Genomic DNA, 24,051 nt, shown 5'->3' on the forward strand with positions numbered 1-24,051 from the left:
AACAACTGCCCTTTCCAGGCCACGGAATGCAGCATTTACTACATGGTGACAGAAATGAAAATGCCACTTCTTTCCTCCTTCCATGCCATGCCAGAAGGCAGCATTCAGGAGAATAGCTTTATTCCCAAGTCTCCTGAACTTGGAACGCACCATTTTGCGTTGAACAAATTTGTTTAGTAATCCATGTCGTACACACCGCATCTCCAGTAGATAAAGAGTGCTGGGTTGCGCCCCGAACATAGCTGATCTACAAGCTCTCAACGCGTCGCAGCGCGACGCGTTGTGAGCTTGTACATCTGCTATTTTCGCTATTTTTGTTCAAAAGTGCCCTCCTACGCGATTTCAGCCCCTGCCTCTCTAACACGTCCCTGAGTGTTTTTACTAACCACCTCTGGACCATGAATAGGCCCTGACACTCACACACTGGTCGGTGTCCAGGTTGGTGCAGCTAGGAGAGCACTGAGGTCCCACATCTCCTCCCACCGCCGTGGAGCAGTTGAAGAAGACCTTGGGAGAGGGACAGGCTGCATGGCACGCACGCACGCACGCACGCACGCACGCACGCACGCACGCACGCACGCACACACACACACACACACACACACACACACACACACACATACACACACACAGAGGTTACAGTTCATGTCATCTGAAGTCATACGATGTGTAAACTATATGAATATGCGCCAGAACATATAATAGACTCACTGGATGAACGAGATCTCCATGAACGGCAGTGCAGCTTGCCGTTGGTACACACGCTGGAGACAAAGACAGTTGGCAGAAACGTGAGAAAACATTTTGAGTTGAAGGAAATTCTGAGCCACTGTATCAAGTAGTCAATTAAGTCATAAATATATAAAGAATGTTTAAAGACAACCAAAGGACGACCAAAGTGCTGCACAGCATGCCAAATTGCCAATTATAACAAACAACACACATCACATTTAAAACACAAAAAAGTAATAATAAAAAAAGTCAACCCGTCTGTAAAACCACTGCCCTCTCCAGACCACGAATGCAGCATTTACTACATGGTGAAAGAAATGCTAATGCCTCTCCTTTCCATGCCATGCCGGAAGGCAGCCTTCAGGAGAATGGCTTTTTTTCCCCCAAAGTCTCCTGAACGTGAACACAGTATATTTTGCGCTGAACACATTTGTTTAGAAATCCATGTCGTTACACACCGCATCTCCACTAGCTAAAGAGTGCTGGGTTGCCATCCGAAAATAGCTGATCTACAAGCTCTCAACGCGTCGTAGCGCGACGCGTTGAGAGCTTGTAGATCTGCTATTTTCGTCCAAGTGCCCTCTTACGGGATTTCAGCCCCTCTAACACTCTCTGCACGTCCCTGGTTGAACTCACCAGTGCTCCTCCCTGACGCTGATGGATTTCCCCGGCTTGACGCGGACGTCGTGGTGGTAGCAGGGACACTTGGCCATGGGGACGCACACGCCCTGGTCGTCCAGGTACTGGCCCTCGGCGCAGGAGCAGCCGTCCACCGGCAGGAAGCCGTCAGAGCAGCTCTGCTGCTCCGAGGCCAGAGACCGGCAGGTCAGCTCGCAGCGCCGCAGCTGGTAGGAGAAGGTCTGGGACGCGGCGCAGGTCCTGGTGTACTTGTCTGTTTGGATGGGATGCACAATGAAAGGGTTAAAGGTCCCGTAGGGCAGTGGTTGTTCCCAAACTTCTTCATGTCAAGGACCCCCAAATCAACATTTATTAGGCCACGGACCCCCCATTTGAAAACATATGCCAGTGACCCCGATAAGGGAGGACTTTTACGGCTCTAGCAGTGATTCCGAAACATATACATTTCATGGACCCCCAGTTTCACATGCATTAGGCTACGGACCCCCGATTTAATGGCAAACCCCAATTTATATTGTAAAACTACTGTTAATTTAACTCTGAGAGTGTACAAATGGAACCAAATGGACACATAAGGGTCCATTTGTAACTATCTCTAATTGAGCTTCCAGGTACCCCCTGGAACTCCCTCAAGTACCCCCAGGGGTCCCCGGACCGCACTTTGGGAACCACTGCCGTGGGGGGTTGCACCTAACATGACTCCGCCAGCTGGTGGCAGCAGTGAGCTCCTCCTCCGGCTCCCCATCTGGTCCCTCTCGGGCAGAGACGAGAGTACTCCGAGCAATTTCTGACCGGAGAGATATGCAGCCGTATGCGGCCGCTAGAGGCGGGATCAACGCGATACTGGTGACGTATGGAAGCGCTGCCACAGTGCCAAATGTAAACACAACCTAACAGGACCTCAACTCTAATGTAAACACAACCTAACAGGACTACAACTCTAATGTAAACACAACCTAACAGGACTACAACTCTAATGTAAACACAACCTAACAGGACTACAACTCTAATGTAAACACAACCTAACAGGACTACAACTCTAATGTAAACACAACCTAACAGGACTACAACTCGAAATGATTTTGGAGATATCATAATTGTTGTCCCACTGCTTCGGGTTTATCGTTTCAGCTTGAGAGAGCCCAGATCCAGACAGGAGGAGGGAACTGGTGAACTCAATACTGCCACAATCTGGCGGAGTCAGGTTAGGTTGCACCACCAGCAGTCCAAAGTTAGTGAGTAAAGTCCTTATAGAGCGTTGCAGTCCCGCCCCCTACCATGGCCCAGGAAATGATTATCCGTTCATTTTCCTCATAGACATTTCAGAAAGTATTTATTTAAAGACGTTTACGCCGCGGACAAAGTCAACTCGAGTCGTGACAAATCATGACAACAAACACAATTTTTTGGGCCGAACAAATAATTAGAAAGGTTACAACACTTTTTTGTTGTTTTTCTTCGTTGTAATTATTTGTTTGGTCAAAAATATTGTTTGTGTTGTCATGAGTTGTCACGACTCGAGTTGGCTTTGTCCGCGGCGTAACCGTCTTTAAATAAATACTTTTTGAAATGTCTATGGGAAAAATGCATTGGGATTCATTTCCTTGGCCATAGTAGAGGCTTATAGCAACTACCAGTTAGTTTACAACTAGTGGGTTACTGAAGTGAAAGTTACTGAAAAGTGAAACATTTTGAAGTTATAGAGAGGATCCGGGCACTCAAAGTTAAACACCTTTATTAAATTAAAAAGGCAACTGCCAAAATTGCCTTTTCACACTGATCAAATTTTTTTTGATCAGTGTGAGCACTTTTTTATCATTATCACGTTTTGCTATCTCCGTTGAGTGCCTGGTTAGTTCCTCTTTTTCTCATTTTGAAGTTATAGCTGGATTCTGTCGTTAAAGCAGCAGAGATCTATTCTTTTCCACGTTTGCGTCTGTAGCTTCGGATCCTTACCACACACATGGTCTCTCCATCCCGTCAGGAACACTCCTTTAGACGCACAGGCTCGGACGTAGGAGGAGAACACGGCGCACAGGCAGGACTCGCTCCTCTCACAATTACAGGAGGCGTAGATGCAGCGCTGCACAGAACACAACACAACAGCACGCTTTAAAACCAGGGTTGATTTCATCGACTAAAACTAAGACGAAAAATGTTCGTCGACTACCTTTTTTTCACTGACTACTACTACATGAAAGCTAAATAAAAACGAAGCCATGATGACTAAAACTAAGACTAAATATAGGCTACTGACAATTCCGTCAACAAATAAAAACTCTACAAGGTCTACAAGTTACGACGGCATCAAGGCCCGCCAAACTGCATTTTAGTCAACTAAATCAACTTGTAGATTTGGTCGACTAAAATCTTAGGATATTTAGTCGACTAAAACTAGACTAACACTAAAACATTCCAGGTGACAAAAACAACACTGTTTAAAACAGAGGTTTCCAACCACCAGTGGTGGAAAAAAGTACTCTAATGTTTTACTTAAGTAAAAGTATCAATACAGCATTGTAGAAATAGACATTAAAGTAGACATTAAAAAAGTACAAAAGTATCGGCATAACAATTTACTTGAAGTACCAACAGTAAAAGTACTCATTGTGCAGAATATCTACTTTCAAGTTTTCTTTTGACCACCATGCTCTGGCGTATGGTGCGCTACCAGCTTAAATCAACATTGTAGAATAGTTAAAAGGCGAACACACCAATAATGTATTTTCAAAAGATTGATTCTCTACATCAGAGGACAGGCGTTGCGGCTATCCAGCCTTCATCAGTGTCTCCACACTGGCTGGATATCAACGAGCTGTAGCTTATTTTAGTAGCTTATTTTGTCATGATCGCCCTAACAAAACACTAAAACTGGATTATTATGTCATGCCAACATTCAAGTATAACTACCAGAAACCACTCAGGTAGAATAATGCGTCACTCTGCAAGTTTAACTAAAGTTCCCCACCTGTCCAAAGTCATTTCTGATACAAATCAGAATCAGTATCAGCTGTATTGTCACATCACAGTTTTTCTTTTTTTTTAATGTTTTCTTTGTGTGGCTTTCGCCATTTTTTCGCCTTTTTTTATAGAGAGACAGACAGTAAGCTGACAGGAAATGGGGAGAGAGATGGGGGAGTGACATGCAGTAAAGGCCTTCGGGATCGGGACTACCGGCCAAGGGCCACGGCCCAGGCCACATCGCAGTTAGAAAAGTAGAAGTGGAAAATTCAAAAACGTTTTTTTACATATACTTCCCATCGTGTTATTTTTCCAAGAAAACAAAGAAAGGGAATAAGAGAGAGAGGGGTCAAGGCAGGAAAGAAGAAATAAAGTGAGCGCTTTTACCCTAAAAAGGGTTTCAGATTTGTAGAAGCTTGTTCTCTCTCAGCTTATTTACAAACGGCAAAGCCGTATGGTTTCATACAGACATAACCAAGACATAACCATTGTTAATCACCCCTATCCTTGTTGATATACCGCCACGTAGGTCAATGATATAACATGATGTAGTGATATAAATAGCCTATAGCAACAAGCAAGCAGCAGCCAGTCATTGACTCACTAGACCGGAACTCACCTATGCTTTTTATGGCATAGGATCTGCCGGGAGAAACTAGACGCAGCTGCTGGACATGAGACTAATTATTTAGAGTGACAGAGAGAGAGGAGTGTGTGTGTGTGTGTGTGTGTGTGTGTGTATATGTGTGTGTGTGCGTCAATTTAACAAAGGTGCAGACGATCAGAAATCAGCAGAGATTGAGCGATGTTTGCGCTATACTGTATGTCGATTGTCGAATTGAAGTGGACTCGGCCCCAGGACTTTTTTTTGTTCTCCTGGAAATAAAAACGTCTGGGTTTTCGAGGCTACTGACCTTGTAGTAGGAGTCAGGATCAACCGTGGCGTGGCACTGAGACAGCGTGCTGTTGGGCTTTCTGAGCAAGGAGCACCAGTGTTGAGCATACTTCTCTGAGGGAGCAGGAACAGTGGACAGTTTATACCACACAGACAGACAGACAGACAGACAGACAGACAGACAGACAGACAGACAGACAGACAGACAGACAGACAGACATGATATGATATTTGACTTACAGTACTGTTTAATTCCTTCACTGCCGAATATGGCGTATTTTATCGCTTTATATCAATCTGAAACGGTTATGCCTTTGTCACGCCCAGCACCAGGAGGGATCTTCTTTGGCTGTTATCTCTGAAACTATGAGCGCTGTCCGCATGGTTTTGAACTAAACATCCAATGTTCGGATCCAATTTGTGAATTTGTCGCGATCGACATATTACCTTTGATTGGCTACCACCGGACGATGTCGTCCAAAAGATAAAATAGTTTCATGTTTATGAACAACGTTCCTCCGCCCACTATTCGACTATCGCCTCTTTGCCTGCTATTCGCAAGTAGTTGCCGGGCCCCATATAGACAAATAATGCACTTTGGGGAAATACGCCAGGCTGCTAAAACGTACTGTCACTTGTATTTCTTTGACCAAAGCAACATGTTCTGTACCGGCCATGGCTCAGCGGTCCAGGCACCTTGGCTGGTAATCCAGTCTGGCAGTGTGCCGCGGGTTCGACTCCCGATCACGACGGCCTTTACTGCATGCCTTCCCCCCATCTCTCTCCCCATTTCCTGTCAGCCTACTGTCTGTCCCTCCATACAAAATATAAAATAAAGGCGAAAGCCATAAAAAAAAACATTCAAAAAAACAAAAACATGTTCTGTACCGTTGTCCGTGCTGATGGCACAGGGGTCGTCCAGCCTGTCAGGTCGGTCTGGACAGGTGGGGCTGCTCTTCCAGGAGTTGGCGAAGGAGGAGGCGGTGCCCTCCACCAGACCCTGGGGGCTCTTCATGTCATCACCGAGCGCTGCGTTGTAGTTCCCACACAGACCTGAAACCACAGCCACAAGTTACAACCACTGTGATGTCATCACTCAGCGCCGCGTTGTAGTTCCCACACAGACCTGAAACCACAGCCACAAGTTACAACCACTGTGATGTCATCACTCAGCGCCGCGTTGTAGTTCCCACACAGACCTGAAACCACAGCCACAAGTTACAACCACTGTGATGTCATCACCCAGCGCCATGTTGTAGTTCACACACCAACTCTGAAAGTAGAGTTGCATTTGCAGTTTTTTGAGTGGTGTAAACCACTCCTACAACTGGCTTTTGTGTGCAGAAAAAAATGAGCATGGTTGCTATGTTCAAAATAATTTCTGACGTAATTAAATCACACCCGGGTGAACTGGATGACCGTAGCAACCATGCTCATTTTTTCTGCACAAAAAAAGCCAGTTGTGAAATCACATCCGGGTGTGATTTCATTACGTCAGACATTACGTCAGACCACAGCTGATCATGCTATATAAAACCTTACACCACTCAGTTCACACGGGTGTGATTGTTTTTTTTTAATGAATTGCGACTTTGTCCCAGTGATGGTGGCAGTGTGAACATGAACCAGACCTTCAATGATCTGTGGAAATTCTGTCCAGAGACCTTCTCCTGGAAGAAGGTTGAGGGCAAAGGCAAACCCACTGCACATTTGATGAAAAATATGTGAAGAATATGTGCTGTTGCATGGTGGGAGATTAATGTCTCATCTTTGGAGCATGAATCGCACGCACGCACGCACGCACGCACGCACGCACGCAAGTACGCACGCACGCACGCACACACGCACACACAGAGAGATAAAGTGCATTCTCACCAGTGGTCTTGGTCTTGTAAGACTGATCCAGGGTCAGATAGAGCTGCAGTACGGGGACATGCTGGACCTGCATCTGCAACCCAAAACTGGTCTGGAGCAAGATGTGGAAGGAGGAGGCCTGGAAGACAGTGATGTCACCTACAAACACATACACGTATTAATTAAAACAATTATTATTAATTATGAATTATGAATTAACTATGAATTTAAAATATTAATTCAATATGAATAAAAAGTGTTTTTGTTCTTGACAGACTTTATGTTTGATTTTTGATGTTAATCTTAGGTACATGCAGTGCTGTAGGACTTTGCATAAGCCCTCCTACAGTAGACTATCCCTCAAAGGGATAGTTCACCCCCAAAATGAGCCCCATGGATACTTGAATTTATGGATTTCATTGTATTATTATTTTTGCATTGCTTAAGCCAATACTTTGATGACCAGTAGTGGTTCCCTATGGAGACACGTGGAGTCTCCTTCGTGTCTCCATAGGAAACCACTGCTGGTGCGTGTGACAGAATAAATCCATAATGATATAGCCCACCTGTATGGTAGGGCAGTTTGATGCTCTGCGCGTTGTGTTTCACACTGCCGTCAGCTTTAAACGTCAACACCTGCAATCAACACAAAATAGAACTGTCTTGTTATTATACTGACATAGACTGACATAGACTAGATGTCCCGCCCCTTTTCATGACAACGAAAGACCCGTAGAATAATTCCCCGTTCATTTTCCTCATAGACTTTTCAAAAAGTATTTATTTAAAGACGTTTACACCACAGACAAAGCCAACTCGAGTTGTGACACATCATAACAATAAACACAATGTTTTGGGCCAATAAAATAATTTGTTGAAACAAAAAGTGTTGTAACCTGCCTTTTTTTCTTCTTTCAAAATTCAAATGATTTGATCAGCCCAAAAGATTGTGTTTGTTGTCATGATTTGTCACCTCGAGTTGGCTTTGTCCGCAGCGTAAAACGTCTTTAAATAAATACTTTTAGAAAAGTCTATGAGGAAAATGAACGGGGAATTCTTCTCCGGGTCCCTCGAGGGGGTGGGACTGCAACGCTCTATTACAGAGAGAGTTAGCCAACTGTCCCTTGAAATATGCAGAATGGTCCCTTATTTGAAAACTGAAAGACATGTCCCTTATTGAACTGAAAAGAGACACACTTTGTTCCTTATTTGGAAACTGAAAGACATGTCCCTTATTGAACTGAAAAGGGACACACTTTGTTCCTTATTTGGAAACTGAAAGACATGTCCCTTATTGAACTGAAAAGGGACACACTTTGTTCCTTATTTGGAAACTGAAAGACACGTCTTCTGGCCGTCCCTTATTGTTATTGGAAATAAGGGACGCCCGGTCCTACTATAATTCCAGGTAGTTAGCAACCCTAAAAATATTAAACGTCAACACCTGCATCAAGCAATACATATATGTACAAAAAAAGCAGGGAATCATAGCTTCAATTTGACATATTGGTTGTTCAGTTTGACCCACCAGTTTTGCAGATATGGCTTATAGAGTAATGTCTTGCAGAGAAACAGCGAGTTGAGAAAACAGACTTGAAAGGTTCACTTCTGTGGACTCTAACATTACACCTAGATACATTTATTTAATATTTATATGTATTTATATTAATATGTCAATTTCAGACATGCTCTATGTGAAGAGTCTGCCTGTGCTATTAACTCATTTTGGATTAAAAAATGTAGTTTTTCACCTCTCCTGAACTATTGTTCTGGTGATCATAGTGAATTATCACAGATGAAAGACGGATGCTTACATTGTTCCTGTCGTTGTTCAGCAGGACGCTGACGGTCTTCACACACGTGTCAAACTCTGAGTTCACACACGGAACCAACTGGACCAGGACGGTGAACCTGGGACTCGTGGAGTCCTGAAATACATACACACACAGAATTTTCGAACAGAAGATATTTGCATTAGCAGAATATATAGAGAAAGCTTGGCACATACGGACAAAGAAAACGTATATGTGATGTATTTTTCATTTATTTTTTATGTTTTTGTTTATTTCCGTTCTGTTTTTGTTTTTATCAAATACTTTGTGTAGCTTCTGTGTGGGAAGTGAACGTGATATTGTTTATTTATGTTGTTGGTGTCTTATAATCCCGTAAGGGATGGGTCCTAACGACAAGAAAATAAAGATTAATTCATTCATTCACACACACAAAACATGATAAAGGATGAGCTGAATACACCAGCTCACTACCCTTGTGGTTATATTGTTCACCCTGAGATTGGGAGGTCGGAGTTCTATCCCCCGGCCCGGGTCATTTATAAATGTTCCGATGCCTGCATGTGCCTCTATACAGTCAGGCCCACGCTGGAATCCAGGGGTCCTTGAAAGTGTTAATTTTGTCAGCTTTAGTCATAGGAAGGCAGAATTCAGGAGAATTGCTTTTGAAATCCATGTCGTTACACACCGCATCTCCACTAGATAAAGAGTAATGGGTTGCGCCCCGAAAACAGCTGATCTACAAGCTCTCCACGCGTCGCACCACGAAAACAGCTTGTAGATCTGCTATTTTTGTCCAAAAGTGCCCTCTTACGGGACTTCAGCCCCTGCCTCTCTGACAGTCTCTGCACGTCCCTGGTGGTGTCGGCAAAATGACCAGTGAATGGTAGATATTGTACCCTGGGGTCCACCCTGACCATGGTGTAGTAACAGTCTAACTGACCACTGAATGGTAGATATTGTACCTTGGGGTCCACCCTGACCACTGAATGGTAGATATTGTACCTTGGGGTCCACCCTGACCATGGTGTAGTAACAGTCTAACTGACCAGTGAATGGTAGATATTGTACCTTGGGGTCCACCCTGACCATGGTGTAGTAACAGTCTAACTGACCAGTGAATGGTAGATATTGTACCTTGGGGTCCACCCTGACCATGGTGTAGTAGCAGTCTAACTGACCAGTGAATGGTAGATATTGTACCTTGGGGTCCACCCTGACCATGGTGTAGTAACAGTCTAACTGACCAGTGAATGGTAGATATTGTACCTTGGGGTCCACCCTGACCATGGTGTAGTAGCAGTCTAACTGACCAGTGAATGGTAGATATTGTACCTTGGGGTCCACCCTGACCATGGTGTAGTAACAGTCTAACTGACCAGTGAATGGTAGATATTGTACCTTGGGGTCCACCCTGACCATGGTGTAGTAACAGTCTAACTGACCAGTGAATGGTAGATATTGTACCTTGGGGTCCACCCTGACCATGGTGTAGTAACAGTCTAACTGACCAGTGAATGGTAGATATTGTACCTTGGGGTCCACCCTGACCATGGTGTAGTAACAGTCTAACTGCCCAGTGAATGGTAGATATTGTACCTTGGGGTCCACCCTGACCATGGTGTAGTAACAGTCTAACTGACCAGTGAATGGTCGATATTGTACCTTGGGGTCCACCCTGACCATGGTGTAGTAACAGTCTAACTGACCAGTGAATGGTAGATATTGTACCTTGGGGTCCACCCTGACCATGGTGTAGTAACAGTCTAACTGACCAGTGAATGGTAGATATTGTACCTTGGGGTCCACCCTGACCATGGTGTAGTAACAGTCTAACTGACCAGTGAATGGTAGATATTGTACCTTGGGGTCCACCCTGACCATGGTGTAGTAACAGTCTAACTGACCGGTGAATGGTAGATATTGTACCTTGGGGTCCACCCTGACCATGGTGTAGTAACAGTCTAACTGACCGGTGAATGGTAGATATTGTACCTTGGGGTCCACCCTGACCATGGTGTAGTAGCAGTCTAACTGACCAGTGAATGGTAGATATTGTACCTTGGGGTCCACCCTGACCATGGTGTAGTAACAGTCTAACTGACCAGTGAATGGTAGATATTGTACCTTGGGGTCCACCCTGACCATGGTGTAGTAGCAGTCTAACTGACCAGTGAATGGTAGATATTGTACCTTGGGGTCCACCCTGACCATGGTGTAGTAACAGTCTAACTGACCAGTGAATGGTAGATATTGTACCTTGGGGTCCACCCTGACCATGGTGTAGTAACAGTCTAACTGACCAGTGAATGGTAGATATTGTACCTTGGGGTCCACCCTGACCATGGTGTAGTAACAGTCTAACTGACCAGTGAATGGTAGATATTGTACCTTGGGGTCCACCCTGACCATGGTGTAGTAGCAGTCTCCGTGGAAGGTGTAGGTCTTCCCGTCGAAGGAGGTGAAATGTGAGCCCTCCTCGATGGAGCAGGTGGAAGGACTGGGCAGGCTCTTACAGGACCAGCTGCCCTCAGAGCATGTACTGGAATATGAACAATATGTTTATATATCTCTGTCCTCAGAGCATGCACTGAAATATGAACAATATGTTTATATCTGCCCTCAGCACATGTACTGAAATATGAACAATAAGTTTATATCTGCCCTCAGCACATGTACTGAAATATGAACAATATGTTTATATCTGCCCTCAGCACATGTACTGAAATATGAACAATATGTTTATATCTGCCCTCAGCACATGTACTGAAATATGAACAATAAGTTTATATCTGCCCTCAGCGCATGTACTGAAATATGAACACTATGTTTATATCTGCCCTCAGCACATGTACTGAAATATGAACAATAAGTTTATATCTGTCCTCAGCGCATGTACTGAAATATGAACAATATGTTTATATCTGCCCTCAGCACATGTACTGAAATATGAACAATATGTTTATATCTGTCCTCAGCGCATGTACTGAAATATGAACAATATGTTTATATCTGCCCTCAGCACATGTACTGAAATATGAACAATATGTTTATATCTGCCCTCAGCACATGTACTGAAATATGAACAATAAGTTTATATCTGCCCTCAGCACATGTACTGAAATATGAACAATATGTTTATATATCTCTGTCCTCAGAGCATGCACTGAAATATGAACAATATGTTTATATCTGTCCTCAGCACATGTACTGAAATATGAACAATATGTTTATATCTGTCCTCAGCACATGTACTGAAATATGAACAATATGTTTATATCTGCCCTCAGCACATGTACTGAAATATGAACAATATGTTTATATCTGCCCTCAGCACATGTACTGAAATATGAACAATATGTTTATATCTGCCCTCAGCGCATGTACTGAAATATGAACAATATGTTTATATCTGCCCTCAGCACATGTACTGAAATATGAACAATATGTTTATATCTGCCCTCAGCGCATGTACTGAAATATGAACACTATGTTTATATATCTCTGTCCTCAGAGCATGCACTGAAATATGAACAATATGTTTATATATCTCTGTCCTCAGAGCATGCACTGAAATATGAACAATACGTTTATATCTGCCCTCAGAGCATGCACTGAAATATGAACAATATGTTTATATCTGTCCTCAGAGCATGCACTGAAATATGAACAATATGTTTATATCTGCCCTCAGCACATGTACTGAAATATGAACAATATGTTTATATATCTCTGTCCTCAGAGCATGCACTGAAATATGAACAATAAGTTTATATCTGCCCTCAGCACATGTACTGAAATATGAACAATATGTTTATATATCTCTGTCCTCAGAGCATGCACTGAAATATGAACAATAAGTTTATATCTGCCCTCAGCACATGTACTGAAATATGAACAATATGTTTATATATCTCTGTCCTCAGAGCATGCACTGAAATATGAACAATAAGTTTATATCTGCCCTCAGCACATGTACTGAAATATGAACAATATGTTTATATCTGTCCTCAGCGCATGTACTGAAATATGAACAATATGTTTATATCTGCCCTCATCACATGTACTGAAATATGAACAATATGTTTATATCTGCCCTCAGCGCATGTACTGAAATATGAACACTATGTTTATATCTGCCCTCAGCGCATGTACTGAAATATGAACAATATGTTTATATCTGCCCTCAGCACATGTACTGAAATATGAACAATATGTTTATATCTGTCCTCAGCGCATGTACTGAAATATGAACACTATGTTTATATCTGTCCTCAGCGCATGTACTGTATAGTACATAATGCATATAATGCTTTCCCGGTATGAATGGGTTTAAACAGACACTCACAACACGCATTTATAATAATGATGTCAATGAGTGTTATTATGTAACGTTGACATACCATCGTTCTCTGTCCGTCTGGAAGACCTGGCCGGGGTTGTAGATTTTGTCGTGTTTACACTGACACTCAGACTGGGGGATACAGCCGGACTGAGAGATGTCATCCAACACCGTCCCTGTTATAGATTCATATACAGTACTTAGTTATTTATTACATATACATTATAAAACACTGCATTTTCCTGTGTGGTGTTGCCCTGTGCGTACGTTTCTTCCCTCATTGTGCGTGTATGCGTGCGTGCGTGTGTGCGTGCACAATTGATTGATTGAATACTATTGGCAGTTTGCAAAAAAGCAAAAAAACAGGATGCAAGGTCTGCTTGTATAGAAGAAGTCCTTTGTACTCAATTCATCAAATAATGTAATGTAAAATATGCAATACTATGCAAAAACATCATATAAAGTCAAAAAGAATATGTACAGTGTGTGTGTGTGTGTGTGTGTGTGCGTGCGTGCGTGCGTGCGTGCGTGTGTGCGTGCGTTCTAACCTGGAGGACAGAAGCATCCGTCCATCTTGTGCTCCTCACACAGTGAACTGGTGTCTGAGTGCGTGCACGTGTCTGTGCATGGCGAGCCGCTCTCCTGGTACAGCATGTTGAACGGACACTGTCTCGCTGTGAAACACACACACACACACACACACACACACACACACACACACACACACACACACACACACACACACACACACACACACACACACACACACAGTTAGACATGAATCTCCCACTGTTTGGGACACAGTGTAATTAAGGCATATAGGATGTATTAGCCAGGGATCTATGGATCTATGGATCCTTCACACGCAACAAGTCAAAGGAGATGATCGAAAGCAGCACTTCTAACTCACTAGCCCTAAGAGTTGTTAGACTCTCGTAGATGTATTTTATCGATTCTAGAACAACACCTGCTGCCTGCCTGCGCAGAGCTCTGAACATGTACACATGCAAAATATAAGGTGCTGCTGCCCCAACTGTTCCATTTCTTTGCGGAGTGCATTTGAAACCCGTAGGTCCGTAGTTTTCAATAAACACACATATAGGTTTTAAGAACACTTGTGGCAGCAGGGTAAGCACCTTATATTTTGCATTCGTACATGTTCGGAGCTCTGCGGAGCCATTCTACCCCCCCATGGGGCATGGGGGGGTAAAGGACAACTTTAGTTTTTTTTCAACCAAGGTTCATGTTTTAGGTTATTAGAGAAAGTAAAAGATGAGTGTTAAACTTTTTTCATTTTTCTGCTTTCTTTCGTTTTTGTTTTTGACAGGGGGGCGGGGCATTTGAACATGGGGCTAAATATGTATCTCTTTACAAAATATTATGGCAATTTATTCTTCTTGGGGTCTAGTAGGACTATAGTAAATAATACAAAAAATAAATCGCTATAAAATTTTGTAAAATAAATACACATTTTGCCCCATGCTCGAATGCCCCCTCCAACAGCTCAAATCCCTAAAACGAAAGAAGCAAATGAAAAATGATTAACACTCATCTCAGTCTAAATCTTAGGCTCTATAACTCACCACAGAAGAGAGTCTAACTCTTAGGCTCTATGGCCCTCATTTATCAACCGTGCGTACGCCAAAATATGGGTGTACGCCGAAATTACCGCAATTTTCGGCATTTACCATTTGCGCCAACGTTTGATTTTGAACTTGAGCCAAGACAATAACCACGTCTGGTCGGGAGCTGTCGTACGCTTTGTCCTCACCTGTTTTTCTGTCGTAGAACAGCGGAGCAGCATTGTTTGACCAGCTGAGAGGCTGTCACAGGCATCGAAACATATGTATTCACTCCTAAAATGTTTATATAAAACTGTATAGGTATGTATATGGGCTAAATGTAAAAAAGTAAAAAAAAGTTAAGGAATACATCAACGATGTGTCTTTGTGTCATATGAAATTAGTAGGAGCTTTCCAACTTTACAAGCAAGCAATTAAAATCGCGCATTTAAAAACAATGTTGCAAGTTAGATGCGTAAGCCATTTAAACAGTGTTTTGCATGATGAGCGCATACATGCGAGGATTTGGGCTGTCTGTGCTGAAATATTTCCATGACGGGACGTTGGAGAGTGCAGCGCTGCAGCTGCGGAGAGTCCCAACTTGGGTAGCCTACTGTAGCCTAATCTACAGCAGGCCGATGTCTTTCTGAAGTTACAGTAGCCTATGTGCAATCTCCTCCTCGTTTAATAAACCCGACGCGTCGCTCGAATGCCAAATGTGCCATGCCGGCGTGCCAGCGCAAAATTGGGGACCGCTGACCGCATCGGAGTTAGGTATAGGCTAAACCACCCAGCCAGGCTGCCAGCCCACCAGTGCCAGTGTGCCACATGAGGCTGGTTTAGGCTGCACATTTATATAATTGTCAGTTGATAGCCCAGCCACTGCACTGACTACTACTGCGACTAGCGAGGTAGGCTAATCTAAATAGATTGTCATAAACGTGCATGGTCGCGGTGTCATGAACAGTGATACAGACAGGACAGGAGAGGAGGAAAACAGCAGCGTGTGTGTGCGCCTATTTGTTATTTAATTCATTGTTCACATGCAGGTTCAGATTTTCGTTCACTAATATATTGTTGTAGGCTATATTAAATGAATAAATACTTTAATAATTTAATATAGGCTACAACTAACAACACACGGCAGGCGCGTAGCGCGGATCAAATGATTGACTGGGCAAATTAGCATGGGGGGGGGGGGGGTAGCCCCGGCCGATAGTGAAGTGTGAAGTGTGAACGGTTTGGGGAACCATTTTAAAACAAAGGCGGCTTGCATGCTGTGGTTTACTAACCAGAAAGTTGCATGCACAATTTATTTAAGATAGGCTACAACAAACCAGTTGGACTTGCAAGTTGCGTGTGCGTGCGTGCGTCTGTGTGTGTATGAGAGGGGGGTGACTTTTTTATTGACTTTTTTCGTCATGTAACTATGGTTTCCAAGGTCGTACTGCAGTTGTTCATGTCGCAAAAACGAGGGCGAGGCTTGATTTCATAGGGCGTGCCAGATAGATTTCAGCCGTCACATTTATAAACGTCCGAACGAAATTAAGGAAGAAACAGCTGTCTGCGATCACTTTGTAAATGCCGACCCGACGTGGGTGTACTACGAATCCTACACTCGAATTTGGGGCAGATTTTACACTCAATTGATAAATGAGGGCCTATAACTCACCACAGAAGAGAGAGTCTAAATCTTAGGCTCTACCAACTCACCACAGAAGCTGGCCGTCCTCCAGTTGGCGGGCTGTCCTCCCGCGTGGGAGCACTGGCGGGAATACTCCCCCAGGGTGTCACATACACAGCCCTGCCTCTGGGCGGTGCTGTTGCTCTCCTCGCACGCACACATGTCCTGCACGCACGTGTGGACGTAGGGCTCTGCGCTCAGCACCGATCTACAAGACCTCCACGACTCTGAGGACAACAGCCGCTCACATACACCTCGCTGAGAGAGAGAGGGAGAGGGGGGGGGGGGGGGGGGGGGGCGGGTGAGAGAGAGAGAGAGAGAGAGGGGGAGAGAGAGAGAGAGAGAGAGAGAGAGAGAGAGAGAGAGAGAGAGAGAGAGAGAGAGAGAGAGGTCATATATACTGCAACGACCACCAGGGGCCCAATTAGACCGTCGCTAAACCCCTCCCCAAAAAGTGATTGTCCAATGCCAATTGGACAATCACAACCGTTGCTTATATGCAAGACAAGCTTTCGTCACCTCATAGCTGTCAGTGTGATTTTGCATGGCTGTGTTGTTGAGGGGTGCTAGCCCCTCCTATATACAGGTGTAATGTTTGTTTTTAGTTAAACAAACATTAAAAACGCCATTGACAATGCCGCGCTACGAGCTTGCAGGTCTGCTATTTTTGAACAATCGTGAAAATGTAGCACAAATCTTTGAATTTATATTCTTTCAGAGCGAATGTTTTTAACTCAAATCGTTGCTTCTGGGGGCTGGTCTCTGGAACAACATATGTTCAGATGGTGGTCGGCGGCCAATTACATATCATTTTTGGGGTCCTTGACATGAAATATTGAGCACCAAAAACATTAGGTATTTCAGAAAACTGTCGGGATTTTAGAAGACGTTTTTTTTTTTTTTTTGACGTCAGACCTAAATGGGTTAAACAAATCAAACCTCAAAGTGTGTGGTTGAAGTGGATACTTACAAACTCCTGGCAGGGGTCCACGGCCACGCCGAGGGTCTCGGCATCACTGTCCGTCTCATCTTCCTCCTCAGAAGGGTCTTCACACTCATCGTCAGCACGATGGACCCTCTGCCTGTTACCGAACTCTACTGGAGGGAGCCTCCGATCTGCAGTACGAATATATGTATAATATATCATAGCTCTACAGTATGAATATGTATATTAATATCATAGATAGGGATGTCCCGATACACTTTTTTCGTTTCCGATCCGATCCCGATACCACAATTTCTCTGTTAGCCGATACCGATACTGAATACTGATACTAGAGAATAATATTTACAATAATAAAAAAGAAAAAAGATCTTATGTTGAAGTCCACCGACCGGGAATAGTGTGTATAGCTATCTAGCTATAAATCTCGTGTTGTGTTTATAGCAGACTCCTCACTCAAATGTGCACTTGCAGTTTGGGCAACTCCAAAGCAAATTCCACATGCCCCAACATTTTATTTACCTACAGTAGAGCGTCGCAGTCCCGCCTCCTACCCTGGACCAGGAAATTATTCTCCGTTCATTTTCCTCATAGACATTTCAGAAAGTATTTCTTTAAAGACGTTTACGCCGCGGACAAAGCCAACTCGAGTCGTGACAAATCATGACAACAAACACAATTTTTTGGGCCGAAGAAATAATTAGAAAGAATTAAAAAACGGCAGGTTACAAAACTTTTTTTGTTGTTTTTCTTCTTTGTAATTATTTGTTTGGTCCAAAATATTGTTTGTGTTGTCATGAGTTGTCACGACTCGAGTTGGCTTTGTCCGCGGCGTAACCGTCTTTAAATAAATACTTTAAGAAATGTCTATGGGAAAAATGCATTGGGTTTCATTTCCTGGTCCATGGTAGGGGGCGGGACTGCGACGCTCTATAGTGTCAACCACTTAGCCCTGTGTCAGATCGGTGGTTAGACTGGCATATTCCGCCGATACCGATATGACCCGATATGTCCAAATAAGGGCCCATCCGATACTTTGCATATCGGGACATCTCTAATCAAAGATCTGCAGTCTGAATATGTATGAGTATGTTTATAATATATAGATCTGCAAGATGTACATAAATCTAACCTCAATGTGCATTATGTTTTTACATATCTGTGCTGTCTCCTCTACCCAACACACGCACGCACGCACGCACGCACGCACGCACGCACACACACCTTTGTGAATGAACTCGTTGTCGACCACACCGTTGAAGTCTCCACACAGACCACAGGTACGATTAGCAAACTCTGGGTCCAGTTCCACCTGCAAGTACAGTACAGATACATTACATATCAATACATATATATACTACAGTACAGTAGAGATATGTTACAGTTCCACCTGCAAGTACAGTACAGATAGGTTACAAATCAAGACATGAATACATTATAAGTTAAAGGAGATTTCCATGCTAGAAGGCTTTCTTACCTTTATTTGTAGTTGTTATGTCCCCACCAAAGAGGTTCAAGTGTTATTTTGTGCAAAAGCGCATTATTGGCTATTTCCCCTAATATAAGCCCTCAATTAATTGAATTGAATTGCATTGAATTGAATGGGGCATTGGGGTGTTGTGCTAATTCACTTATTTCCATCGCTCAAAAATCATTTTTTTTTAATATATCCTCTTTTCATAATGTAAATAGTATCCCAAGCGGCACACTTTACTACTTATTTAGATGGAAATAAGCGAATTAGCACAAAAACCCAACCCCCATTGAGGGCTTATATTAGGGGAAATAGCCAATAATGCACTTTTACACAAAATAACACCTGGACCTCTTTGGTGGGGGACGTGACAACTACAAATAAAGGTAAGAACGCCTTATAGCATGGAATTCTCCTTTAAGCATCATGTTATGCTTTAGCTATTGAAAAATAGCAGATCTGCTATTTTTGAAAAATCATTAAAATGTGGCACAAATCTTAATATATTCTTTCAGAGAGAACGTTTTTAACTCAAATCTTTGCTTCTTGGGTGGGTCCCTGGAACTACATATTTTGAGATGGGGGCTGGCGGCCAATTACATATATTTTTGGGGGTCCTTGACTTGAAATAGTTTGAGAACCACTGACATATAAAACATAGGGTTTATAGAAGACATTTTGTAGAATGGTCCTCGGGTCTAAATGGGTTTAATTTGTACCATGACAGCATCGTCTCCATTCCACATGACGGTGATTCCAGCTCTGGCCTGAAGTTTGGTGTAAACTGCACTTCTCTCCAGTTGGATTCCTCCCTCATAGTACGGCAGGTCAATGCTGTAGGAGACACAAAACACAGTTATAATAGTATGGCAGGTCAATGCTGTAGGAGACAGAAAACACAGTTATAATAGTACGGCAGGTCAATGCTGTAGGAGACACAAAACACAGTTATAATAGTACGGCAAGTCAATGCTGTAGGAGACACAAAACACAGTACGGCAAGTCAATGCTGTAGGAGACACAAAACAAGTACGGCAAGTCAATGCTATAGGAGACACAAAATGTCATACTACGGCAAGTCAATGCTATAGGAGACACAAAACACAGTTGGATTCCTCCGTCATAGTACGGCAAGTCAATGCTATAGGAGACACAAAACGTCATAGTACAGCAGGTCAATGCTATAGGAGACACAACATATATGTTTTGGGGTCCTTTACATGAAATATCGAGAACCACTGATAGAAGACAATCCATTTAGGCCTGACGTCGATATTTAATCAGTCTTCTAAATCCTGACAGTTTTCTGAAATACCTATGTTTCTGTATCAGTGGTGCTCAATATTTCATGTCAAGGACCCCACAAAGTAGGCCTATATGTAATTGGTCGCCGACCCCCCATCTGAATATATCTTAATCTTGTTCCAGGGACGCCCCCCAGAAGCAAAGATTTGCGTTAAAAATGTTCGCTCTGAAAGAATATATATTCAAAGATTTGCACCACATTTTCACAACTTTTCAAAAATAGCAGACCTATAGCTCGTAGCGCGGCACTCGGTGGCGTGCTACGAGCTTGCTACGAGCTTGTAGATCTGCTATTTTTCAAAAGCTAAAGTATAACGTAACGCTTAAAACACCAAAAGGGGTTCCCGCCCAAAATGGGTTAAGTGGCGGTGGGGGGAGTAGTAGTACAGCAGTATCACTCGTCATCTAACCAGGGCCGGCCCTCCCATCAGGCAGAACAGGCAGTTGCCAAGGGGGCATCACGAAAAATCCTGCCTAGGGCACCAAATTGCTCAGGGCCGGCATCTAACTATACGAAGCCAAACGCTTCCACTCACGGCTTTCCGTCGACGGTGACGGTGTCGTTGGACATGTGGAAGGTGAGGTCGCCGACGGCCCCCAGCAGGTAGAGGACTCTGGAGCGCCCCCTCCTGACGTGCAGGGAGAAGCGCTGGTAGGTGTCGTGGCAGTCGGACACCAGGTTGTATTCACACTGGCCCGAGAACTGGAACACGGAGCCATCGAAGGTCTTGTAGTGCTGCCGGCCCCATGCGCTGCAGATGCTGCTCACATGGTTAGGAGCTGCGAATCCATAAACAAGAAGTTTAACACAAACACTGTTTAATCAAGGGGTGAGCAACTTTGACGATGGGGAGAGCCACTATATTTCCACACTCACTCCAGAGGGCTGCATTGCATATTACTGTCGTAGAAAAAAATAGCCGATTTACAAGCTCAAAACGCGTCGCAGCGCGACGCGTTTTGAGCTTGTAGATCAGCTATTTTTGCTATATTTGAATTGAAATACTGAATTATTTTTTGCTTTTTTTTTATTAGATTCCTGAAAAGTAACATTTTTATTGATTTTCAAATGGATTTAGTTTTAGTTATGATAACTTTAGTCTTTATGGACTAAATACAAATACATTGGACACAAAAAGGCAATACTACTAATACTAGTCGTTAAGTACTAGTCATTTAATACTAGTCATTAAGTATAAAGCGGGTCATGTTTGCATGTTTGGAATTGCAACAGCTGAAATCAATACTATATCAGTATTCTGATATTAACCCTGCGGGCCGCATTAAGTGAAGGTGGGGGCCCCCGGGCCGCCAGTTGCCCACCCCTGGTTTAATCCAATCATTTGGGCCATAAACATTTAGGATACATTTAGCTCTGATAATGATGTGCACGTTCAACGTCATGTACACTTTAGTGACTTTACATCAGGGTTTCTCAAAGAGGGTGACCGTGACACTAGCCTGGCTAATACGCCAGACTCAAATCACACTGTCCCGCCGGCAGGCAATTTTTTTTTTGCCAACGGCTGATTCGGTCTGGTTTATTAGCCAGGCTACCGTGACACAAGTCCAAGCTGGGTGCCTCCGAATACTTTGATAATAATATCTGCAATTTATCGATATCGCTTCAGTTAAACCACTTAGACCCTCTAGACTCAGTAAGACTGTTATTGGTCAGTTCTTCTTCAATCTACACCAAATGTCTCGCCAAAAATAGCCAATCTACAAGCTCACACAACAACCCATTGTGAGCTTGTAGATCGTCTATTTATGGTGTGTGTCTCCAACGCCAGATTCAGGGATCCTGGGGTTGAAGTGGCTAAACGTCAAGTCATTTTCAATCTTTAGGGGGGAAGATTTTGGTATTTACATACTATAAAAATCACACCCATGTGAAGTGAGGGGCGCTCTTATCGTCATACATCATCGTGACGTAAAAAAACTATTTGCTCAGACACTATGATGTAAAATTCTCCATTCATTGTCAATGGGAACTCTAAGAACTCTATGCAGAATTAAAATTGCTAAATACATGAGCGCACAAGTGCTTAGTATTGATACAATCAATTATTTGCATTGCAAAACGATTCGATACTGATTTTTTCCATTTCAAAACGATACGACACAAAGTAAGATGATACGATATGTTGAGTTTCCATTTCGATATACTTTGATTCTTGAAATTAAAATAAATTGACTGTATCGTTACACCCCTAGGGGAAACACAAACGCTTGAATATATGTTAAAATGACCCGAGAACAGAACAATGGTGGGCCCTACAACTACTAATACGTACATTTATGCACAGCTACGTATAGTAATTATTACTACAACTTGTGAGCTTGTAGGTCTTCTATTTTCACTACTTCCTAAACAGGTCTGACAATTTCTGACAATTGGTTTCTTGACCATTTCAGAAAATGTTTTTTGTAATTTGTAGACTACTTTTGAATACTCAATCTACTTTGGTATATACCAGGGGTGGGCAACTGGCGGCCCGCTTTAATTACTTCATGACTAGTATTAAATGACTAGTACTTAATGACTAGTATTAAAATGTTATTGTCTTTTTGTGTCCAACGTAGTTATGTTAACAGTTCATAAAGTTAACATAACTACAACTAAATGCATTTCAAATTCAATAAAAAAGGTTACTTTTCAGGATTCCAATTAAAAAATAACAACAAAGAAAAATCAGGTTTTCAATTCAAATATAGCAAAAAATAGCTGATCTACAAGGTCAAAACGCGTCGCATTTTGAGCCTGTAGATTGGATAATATGCACTGTGGCCCCTCTGGAGTGAGTGTGGAAATATATTGGCCCTCTTCATGGTCAAAGTTGCCCAGCCCTGGTATATACTTTGTCCACCACCACTGCCCCAGAACCGTTAAAAGTAAAAAATAACCCTTTTAAAAGTGTAAACATGCGAGTGTCACTGGATCCTACCTTGTCTGGCTCGTACGACGTCGGTGCTCCAGGTGAGAGCGGCAGCCACTAGGACCCAGCAGATCCACTCCATGACTGCTGTCTGTCTGTTGGCCTGTCAATCGACTGACACTCCACGGCCAATCACTGCCTCTTATACTGGACCACCTTGCAGGAAAAATCCCGCCCCCCTCCTCTGACGCTGTACTCATGTCTTATCTTAATTGACACGTGTGTGTGCGTGTGTGTGCAAACATTGATTGCATCAGTGATTCCCAACATGTGGGCCGGGCCCCACTAGTGGTCTGTATTTGGGCCCCTCCGTTTTTCCACTCTTCACCAAATCTCTGTTGTCTTATCTTCATATAACTGGTCCTCACTAATAATCATGATAAAATGCCACCATTTGTCTCATAGGAGGCCTGTGGGCAGAAACCTGTCCACCAGTGACATCATCGTTAGGCAGATATTTTTTTAAACAAGAAAAATTATTAGATTTGTATTATCGTGAGAACGATGGCTTCCATTATCGTATTGCAACTTTTCAGGACTAGAAAGCCTGCAGTTTTGTATTAGCTTGGATTCCCCATCGATGATGTCACTGGTGGACGGGTTTCTGAACTGCCCACAGCCCTCCTATGAGACACAGACTGGTTTCTGAACTGCCCACAGCCCTCCTATGAGACACAGACTGGTTTCTGAACTGCCCACAGCCCTCCTATGAGACACAGACTGGTTTCTGAACTGCCCACATCCCCGAGACACAGACTGGTTTCTGAACTGCCCACATCCCTCCTATGAGACACAGACTGGAGGACCTATAAAAAGATAGGTTGAAAAGTGGTGAAGTGGTCCATTAATGCAGTGGCTCCCAATCTTTTCAGGCCATGAATTTGAACTGGTGACCCCCCAAAAAAAATCATATTTGAACTGGGAACCACCC

At 43.2% G+C, this 24,051-nt stretch overlaps 1 protein-coding gene across 1 annotated transcript in view; it reads right to left on the reverse strand.

Annotated features, from left to right (window-relative positions):
* The window catches only part of muc2.1 (mucin 2.1), a gene marked incomplete at its 5' end in the record, with an annotated part of 64,269 nt that extends 41,067 nt beyond the window's left edge, over window positions 1-23,202 (reverse strand). Inside the window, 17 exons of the mRNA XM_079498491.1 lie at window positions 712-764; window positions 1,369-1,624; window positions 3,328-3,454; window positions 5,247-5,341; window positions 6,116-6,280; window positions 7,103-7,240; window positions 7,648-7,717; window positions 8,896-9,009; window positions 11,263-11,413; window positions 13,275-13,389; window positions 13,762-13,887; window positions 16,489-16,686; window positions 17,426-17,575; window positions 18,627-18,714; window positions 19,596-19,710; window positions 20,718-20,961; window positions 23,130-23,202. Of these exons, the coding sequence (XP_079354617.1) occupies window positions 712-764; window positions 1,369-1,624; window positions 3,328-3,454; window positions 5,247-5,341; window positions 6,116-6,280; window positions 7,103-7,240; window positions 7,648-7,717; window positions 8,896-9,009; window positions 11,263-11,413; window positions 13,275-13,389; window positions 13,762-13,887; window positions 16,489-16,686; window positions 17,426-17,575; window positions 18,627-18,714; window positions 19,596-19,710; window positions 20,718-20,961; window positions 23,130-23,202 (2,278 nt within the window). The remainder of the gene's footprint in view (window positions 1-711; window positions 765-1,368; window positions 1,625-3,327; window positions 3,455-5,246; window positions 5,342-6,115; window positions 6,281-7,102; window positions 7,241-7,647; window positions 7,718-8,895; window positions 9,010-11,262; window positions 11,414-13,274; window positions 13,390-13,761; window positions 13,888-16,488; window positions 16,687-17,425; window positions 17,576-18,626; window positions 18,715-19,595; window positions 19,711-20,717; window positions 20,962-23,129) is intronic.
* Between the last annotated feature and the right edge of the window lie 849 nt (window positions 23,203-24,051).

The sequence above is a fragment of the Electrona antarctica genome (genome assembly GCF_951216825.1).
Source record: "Electrona antarctica genome assembly, chromosome: 4".
Lineage (NCBI taxonomy): Eukaryota > Metazoa > Chordata > Actinopteri > Myctophiformes > Myctophidae > Electrona > Electrona antarctica.